We start from the raw sequence: 8,339 nt of genomic DNA, 5'->3' as shown, positions 1-8,339 counted from the left end.
TACACTTGTAAGTGATTTTACCTGCACTTTTTACTTGCGAAGGTGCACCATCTACTTGCACTCATAACACATTTACATGCACCAAAGTTCGAATTATTTACGAAAATACCACCGCGTCGTTTTTTCAAAATTACATCTGATTCGTTGATCTGGATAAGAGGACGGTGCTGAATGGTTTTTATTTCTCACCTGGGCGACCGTTCGCTTGAGAGCGTGCCCCTATATATATATATATATATATATATATATATATATATATATATAGTGTGTGTGTGTGTATGTGTGGAATATTTAGCATAAAATGGCATTTAAGAGAAAGGCTGCTTCGGATACAGCCAACCCTCATGTCAATTTTTAACAACCTCTTTGCTCAACCCTTTGGTTAGCGGATCCGCTAGGGCTGGGCAAATCGGTTCGGGTAACCCGAACCGAACTGGTTCGGTTCGGTTCGGTTTCTACCCAAAAAATCGATCGGTACTAGTTTAGGTGAAACCGATCGGTTCGGTTAAAAACCGAACCGAACCGAACCGATAACCCGATCGGTTTTTTAAATTAAAAAATATATATATTATATATAATAATTAATAAACTAAAATACTAATTCTTCTAAGTTCTAATAATATCTAACTTCTTCAGTACTTCAGAACTAACCCTAATTCCTCTCACTCATCATCGACATTCGCCACTCACCCCTCGCCCTTTCGCACTCTCGCCCTTCGCCACCGCCCCACGCCTCCGCCACCGCGCCACGGCTCTGCCATAGACTCGTCACTTAGAGTCTCAGACCATAGTTAAAGAGTGAAGCCTGAAGGACACCCGCGACCAAGGTAATGTTTGGCTTTTCGATGTTATATTTTTTAATTTTATAGTTTATAGTTTATACTTTATACTGTTTATAGTTTATACTTTATACATTTTCTCGATTTCTTATTTCAATTTGAATAGTCTTGAATTTTGAATTAGGGCTTTTATTTAGACTTAGTGTTCTAGAATTTCAAGTTCATTGTGTTAAGTTGTAATGTTGTATATCAATTTCAATAGGTTTAGTACACTTTATTTCAATTTTATTTAGACTTAATCTCATTCCAGTTCACTGTCCAGTGAACTGGAATTTAATTCCATAAATTCCAGTTCACTGTAATATCATGGTATTCCAGTGAACTAGAATTTAAATTCCAGTGCACAGGACAGTGATCCAGTGAACTAGAATGGGATTATTCCAATTCGAACTGAAAGTGTTATATATATACATTCCAAAGTTTATTAGGACTCAAGTCACTTACAGTCCCGTTTACATTTCAGATGGATGATTCTTTATCTTCGCATCAAGGAAACATTTCAAGTGACACTTCAAGTAGCACTCCAACTGAGCCAATTGAAGAATCAGTGGGACAAAAAAAGAAAATGTACAACCAGTGGACTTCCACCGAAACCAAGTGCTCCAAGGTCCGAGGTATGGAATCACTTTACTAAATTGGAGGACAACAAGGATAAATGTAAATGTAATTACTGCTTTAAAGAATTTAAGTGTCCAACAAAGAGTGGCACTAGTAGTTTGAGAACACATAATCAAACATGTGCTGCATTTAAGGATCATCTTGATAGTGCAACTCAAAAAAATCTAACAATACATGAAAGTGCAAGTGTTGTTAAAGGTGGTAGTAGTCAGCTTGTGGCGGTTGGGTTTAATCAAGAGGCTTGTAGGAGGGCAACTGTTAAGATGATTATTTTAGATGAATTGCCATTTTGTTTTGTGGATGGGGATGGGTTTAAACAATTCTGTATTGTTGCTTGTCCAAAGTTTATTATCCCTTCACGAAGAATAATCACAAGAGACGTAGTTGAATTGTTCATGAAAGAAAAAGCTTTATTGAAGAGTGTGATTAGTGAGTCAAGGGTTTCTTTAACTACTGATATATGAACTGCAAGTACTACTACTGTCAGTTATATGGTTATCACTGCTCATTATGTTGATGTGAACTGGCAGTTGCACAGAAAAATTATCAGTTTTAAACCAATTTCTGATCATAAAGGTGAAACATTTGCAAAAGAACTTGAGAATTGTTTGATTGATTGGGGCATTACCAAAGTTTTTACTATCACAGTTGACAATGCATCTGCTAATGATAGTGCACTTAGGATTTTCAAAACTAAAGTGAGGTGTTGGAGAGAGGATCCTTTGATACTGGGTGGAGAGTTTTTGCATGTGTGTTGTTGTGCACATATTTTAATTTTGATTGTGAAGGATGGTTTGGCAGTGGTGGGTAATAGTGTGGTTAGTGTTCGTAATGCAGTGAAGTATGTGAGATCTTCCAATTGTAGATTTCAAGCATTTCAAATTCGTGCAGAGCAAGATAACCTAAGTAGAGGGAGTTTGATTTTGGATTGCAATACTAGATGGAATTCTACTTACCTCATGTTGACTGCAGCTTTCAAGTATAAGGCAGCATTTGATCGAATGGCTAATGAAGACAAGTTGTATGATGATTACTTTAAAGAGGATGAAAATGGAAAGAGAAAGTTTGGGCCGCCATCATCAATTGATTGGGAGAATGTTCGGCGATTGGTACAATTTTTAAAAATCTTTTCTGATGCCACTTTGTCTTTTTCTTCATACAAAACTGTGACATCTAGTCATTGTTTTGATGATATATGCACAATTGAAGTTAATTTGAATGTTTTCAGTACTAGTAAAGATGTGAATATGAGTGGCATGGCTTTGGAAATGAAGAAAAAGTTTGATAAGTATTGGGAGGGGTCTGAGATAAATAAATTGTTGATTGTTAGTAGTGTGTTGGATCCGAGGAGCAAGATGAGTTTTGTGACAATTTTTTTTGAAAAATTGTATGGGAAAGATACACCAAAGTGTAGTGAAATGAAAGAAGCAGTAGTGGATGTCATGCGTAAGTTGTATGAGGTATACAGTGCATTTTATGCTAAACCAAGTGCAACTACAAGTCAAAGTGGTGGTGGAAGTGAAAGTGGATGTGAGAGTGTAATTCAATCTTGTGTGACTAGTGAATTGGTTTTAAATGTTGGTGATGTTGCACCGGTTGGGAGTATTTTTAACACGTATACCACCAATTTGGTATGTGAAAAAAGATATGTGCAACAAACATCAAATGAGTTGGATATATACTTGATGGAAAAGATTGAAATGCCAGCCCCTAATAGATTGGGTATGCAATTTGATATTTTGTCATGGTGGAGGAAAGAAAGTATGAAATTCCCAATCTTGTCACAAATGGCACGTGATGTTCTTGCAATTCCAGTTTCTAGTGTTGCATCAGAGTCTGCCTTTAGCACTTCAGGCCGTATTTTAGACCAATATCGGAGTTCTTTGACACCGTATATGGTAGAGGCATTGATTTTGACACAAGATTGGTTGCGGTCTTCACTCCAATCTGATGCAACAGTAAGTCTGGCTCAGATATTAGAAGAAACTCAGTTTATGGATATGCTTGCAGAAGGTAATTGACAATTCTATATTTTATTATGAATTTATGTATAATATATACTATATTAGTTTATGCTTCAATATTTTATTATTTTAACTTCTTTTTGAACCTTTTGTTTTGTTGTACAGAGATTCGCAAATCAGCAGGGCAACTTCATATTGATCCGTGATGATGGATGAACAATTTATCAACATATGAGTTTGGAATTTGGATTACTACGTTGATTGTGTTTGATTAGACTTTGGATTTGGGTTATTTGATGTTTTATGTTTGTAATCTTTAAACATTGGATTTGAAGTTTGAACTATGTTATGTTTCATGTTTGTAATGTTTGAAGTCTTTGAACTTTGAACTTTGAACTTTGGATTCTAATTTTTAAGTATGTGTTGTTTTGGTAATTAGATTGCTATTAGTATGTTTAAACTTTGAATTGTTATTTTGTTATATAACGTTTAGATTTTAGATGTGGATTGTGTGAATAGTATTGTTTGGTAGTATGTTTTGAAAATTAGGAAATGTTAAAATTTGGGGATTATAAAGTCTTAAATCCGAACCAAATTAAAACCGAACCGAAACCGAACCGATTGAAACCGAACTGAAGTCGAACCGAACTATAATATTAAACCGAATGGTTTGACTTTTCTAAAACCAAAAAACCGAAACCGAAACCGAAGAAAACCGAACCGAAAACCAAAGTGCCCACCCTTAGGATCCGCTACGTTGTCTTTTGACTTCACATAGTCAACCGAGACAACACTAGTTGTGAGAAGTTGTTTAATGGTATTATGTCTACGACGAATATGTCTAGACTTACCATTATACATATTACTCTGTACTCTCCCTATTGTGGCTTGACTATCACAATGAACACATAATGGATGCACAGGTCTTTCCCAACTAGGAATATCCTCAAGAAAATAGCTTAGCCATTCAGCTTCTTCACAACATTTGTCTAAGGCTATCAGCTCAAATTCCATCGTGGATCTGGCTATCACAGTTTGTTTAGAAGATTTCCATGCAACGGCTGCACTGACTAGTGTAAACACGTAGCCACTCATGGTTTTAGAGTCCTTAATATCATATATCAAATTAGCGTCGTTGTAACACCCCGTGTTACGATCTTCAAGCCCAGATTAATTATGTAATTAATCCCGCTAAGAATAGTTAAAAAGGATTTAATTTAGTTAGCATCTCCTTAATTAATTAATGTGGTCCACAATGGACCGTGGACCCTTGTCTATATTAAAGACCTTAAACCTGGTAGGAATAAAGAGAGTAGACCTTCTACTAGTCAGATTTTAATTAGGAATCCTAGACCTATATATCCGTTAGGAATAAAGAAAGTAGGCATTTACTATTCAGATTCTAATTAAGGATCCCTAACTCTATAAATAGGGGATTAGAAAGCAATTAGAACCATTACCACCCATAGTTATATTACACGAAATTATTCCCAAGAGACCGGGCGAAGAGATTCCCCACCACCAAGCTTAGGGAGATCAATCGGAGGAAAATCTTAGAGAAGAACCTTAATAGCCAAGGGAGGATTAATTAAGGCTAAGAGGTAACTCATGTATTACAAAACCTATTTTCCTTGCTATATCTTGATTATTGGCTCCTTTGATGTGTGATTCTGTGATTGAGTCTTGATAGAGCTTTGCGTAGGGTTTATGTTGTGTTTATTTGATAATCTTGATTATCTTGATGTTGTGATTGATTATATGTGTAATCTTGTATTTAATTATGTCTAGAGCTTGTCCCTAGGGTTTATATCTTGAATCTCGTTTTGTGATATTCTTGGTATTCTTGGGTGGGTTTATACATGCTCGGGTGTTGAGTCTAGCCTAGGACTTGTCTTTAGGGCTTTGCATATAAATTTCTTGATGTTCTTGAGGTTCCGGATGCTCCTGAATCGTTATGTGATTAATATCGAGTCTTGGCATGTTTAGGAATCGTGTTAGAATGTAATTGGAATGATTCTTGGGTTCAATCTTTGTTAATCGAATCCGTGTTGTTGCTGTTACGTGTTGGAATGTGTTTGGACATGGTTTTGGGTTCCACGAACGAACCCCAAACCGGTTTTCTACCTTCGTACTAGTGGGGGTAGGTGGGGGGAACGAGTCCCCACCACCTACCCGCTACCCGGCGTTCCTAGTTCCAGCGGGCAGTGGTCTGCCCGCCGGACACCCGCTGGAACCACGGCTGCCCACCGGCAGGTGGCCGGCGAATGGTCCACCACCCATCGCCCACCCGCTGGAATGTGGTGGTGCGACGGGATGTTTTTCCCCGTTTGATGTTTCCCCGTGTCCCGTTGTACCCCGTTTGATGTTTATGAGTCATGTGTGCTGTTTGAGTACCGTACTAGGAATTTATGTGTAGTGCGTGTCGTTGCTACTATGCCTTGATTATTATTGTTGATTGAATAATGATGAGTGTGGTGATCATTGCGCAATGGTCGATGTGACTTATGAGAATGTGATTGTGATTGGTGGAAATGAATTGTTGGCGGAAAGCACAACGAGTGCTCGGTTATCGTGCTAAAGGCACAGACCACCCCTTAGACTTGCTGGCTAAAGGCTTGGGTCAGGGTATAAGCGCCGCAATGTCATGTCATAGCTATACGCGCTGACCCCTTGGTAGTGGTGCTAGAGGCACGGACCATGCGAATGACACTTCGGTGCTACCATGTTGGTGGACTTGTTGGTGGTTACGGAGTGGAACATGTAGTTGCTCCGGAAGAATAAGTGAGGCGATATAAGGGTGGCCTGGAGGTACAGGTTGGAACTGATATAAGGATGGAGAGGAGTAAATGTTGGAACTTGGTATAAGGTTGAAAGACGAATTGTGTGCTTTGACGATTACTTGCTAATTGATTGTCATTGGATCTCGTTGTTGCCTTTAAATGCTATTCATGAGTTTACTTGTCTATTATGCCTTGCAAACGTAGGATGCATGCTAGTATCTCTATAATACTCGAAATGTTGTCTTATCGATGGTGTCTCGAGTCTTGATCTTGGTTTTAAAGCTAGTGTTTAAAATGTATTCCAGTTTCAAAATAATTTTTCATATATCTACCTATATTGTATCAACGCGTGGGAGTGGGTTACCAGCATTATTCGCTGACGGTTGTTACACCGTATGTTTTTCAGGTACAGATCAGTAGCTTCGGAGTGCGTTAGATGAACTCGTGAATTTAGCTTAGAATTAGTTAGATGGCCTGTGAGCCTTGAATTGTATTGTGGAAATTAATTATAGTTTATGTCTTGTTCAGTTAGTCTAGCCTGTGCATTTAGGTTCTCAAATCTAGATGTGACATAGCACCCCGATACTTATGTTGTTAGTTCCGCTTTGTTTGGATGATTAATGATAGATTTGTCTTTATTTTATAGGCTTTAAATGTTTTAAAAGTTAGGGGTGTTACAGTCGTTATACCCTTCAAGTACAGCATGATATCTCGTATAATGCAGTCCAAAGTCACGAGTATACCTTAAGTATCTCATAACTTTTACTATTGCATTCCAGTGTATATCACCGAGGTTACTCGTATATTTACTGAGTTTACTAACCGCAAAGACAATATCCGACCTAGTACAGCTCATAAGATACATCAAACTGTCAATAACCCAAGCATATTCTACTTGAGAAATGTCCTCTTCATGGTTCTTGGTTAGATGAACGTTTGTACCAAACGGTGTCCTAGCCAATTGATCATCATCATTGTTAAACTTTTCAAGAATTTTATGAATATAATGAGATTGGCTCAATACAAGACCATCAGGTCTTCTAATGATTTTAATCCCGATGACTAAATCAGCCAAACACATATCCTTTATGTCAAATTTTGCATTTAACATGTTTTTGGTAGATTTGATCATCCGATCATTACTACCAACGATGAGTATATCATACTACCAACGATGAGTGCATCACAAAATAGTCACTTTCCATGTCATTTTCTTGCTATTTTTCCAACATAAAGAACAAATATTATAAACATTGTATGAAATAATGTTATTAAATATGATACATTTGTTTGCACTTAATATAAAACAAAATTGTTTTGAACTAGGGCCCACCATGCAAGATGGACCCTAATCCACGATGTAATTTGTGAATGTTGGATTGCTAGCTAGCTAGGCCGATTTGTATCCTAGAGAGTTACCAATGGTTGGGTCAGGCAAATTATACCATGAATTATGGTTCATATCGTAAGTTGGACTGTACTGCTAATATATGTTCATTTTTAATATACAATTTATTTTTAATGTATTATATGTTCATTTTTAAATAATATACTAGTGACTTTGCATTACAGTATATATTAATGGTCTACCTTATAATTAAGTGGACATAGTCTAGGGTATAATAACGATTGGCTTGGTTGTGGTTGAGTGGTTCACGGTTTGGCATTTTTCCAGACAAATCGAGAAACGCATGCCGTAGGGAAACTGGTAGAAATGGTTCTGTAGCCACGTACGGCTATGGTTGTTGACTTGTCAACATCGAAATGGTTCTGTGGCTGTAGCTTTAATTTCGAGCCATGGCTATTGCTGGCTTTCATCTCCACCGTTGAAGACGAATAACAACGCATGCATGCATCAAATTATTAGAGGCAATTTGGAGTACAGTCGAGTGGCATCTTTCAACTTTTTACTCTGAAAACATCAGAATATATGATTTCCAATTTGATTTTTTTTTTTTACATTATTTGCAGAAGGAAAATACTTAGTGTACTTTCATTTTATATTCTCAACTTGTACTCCCTCTCACATGTTCTTGATGTAGAAACTTTTCTATAGTCCCACATGATGAAAATTAACCAATTCTTGTTTACCACCTCATGGAGTACAAGCAAGAGAGTAGAATTTAAGAGTTTGTATA

General features: G+C 37.2%; 1 protein-coding gene across 1 annotated transcript; it reads left to right on the top strand.

Moving 5' to 3' along the window:
* Positions 1-1,302: 1,302 nt before the first annotated feature.
* Positions 1,303-3,126, top strand: LOC109180257 (zinc finger BED domain-containing protein RICESLEEPER 1-like). Its single transcript, XM_019329747.1, has 4 exons — positions 1,303-1,453; positions 1,656-1,897; positions 1,988-2,995; positions 3,103-3,126. Exons 1-4 carry the CDS (start codon positions 1,303-1,305, stop codon positions 3,124-3,126), a joined length of 1,425 nt encoding a protein of 474 aa, XP_019185292.1.
* The last annotated feature ends 5,213 nt before the right edge of the window (positions 3,127-8,339 follow it).

The sequence above is a fragment of the Ipomoea nil genome, unplaced genomic scaffold (genome assembly GCF_001879475.1).
Source record: "Ipomoea nil cultivar Tokyo-kokei standard unplaced genomic scaffold, Asagao_1.1 scaffold1026, whole genome shotgun sequence".
In the NCBI taxonomy this organism is placed as follows: Eukaryota; Viridiplantae; Streptophyta; class Magnoliopsida; order Solanales; family Convolvulaceae; genus Ipomoea; species Ipomoea nil.
Note: the sequence above shows the minus strand (reverse complement) of the source record. Positions and strands in the feature narration are given on the sequence as shown.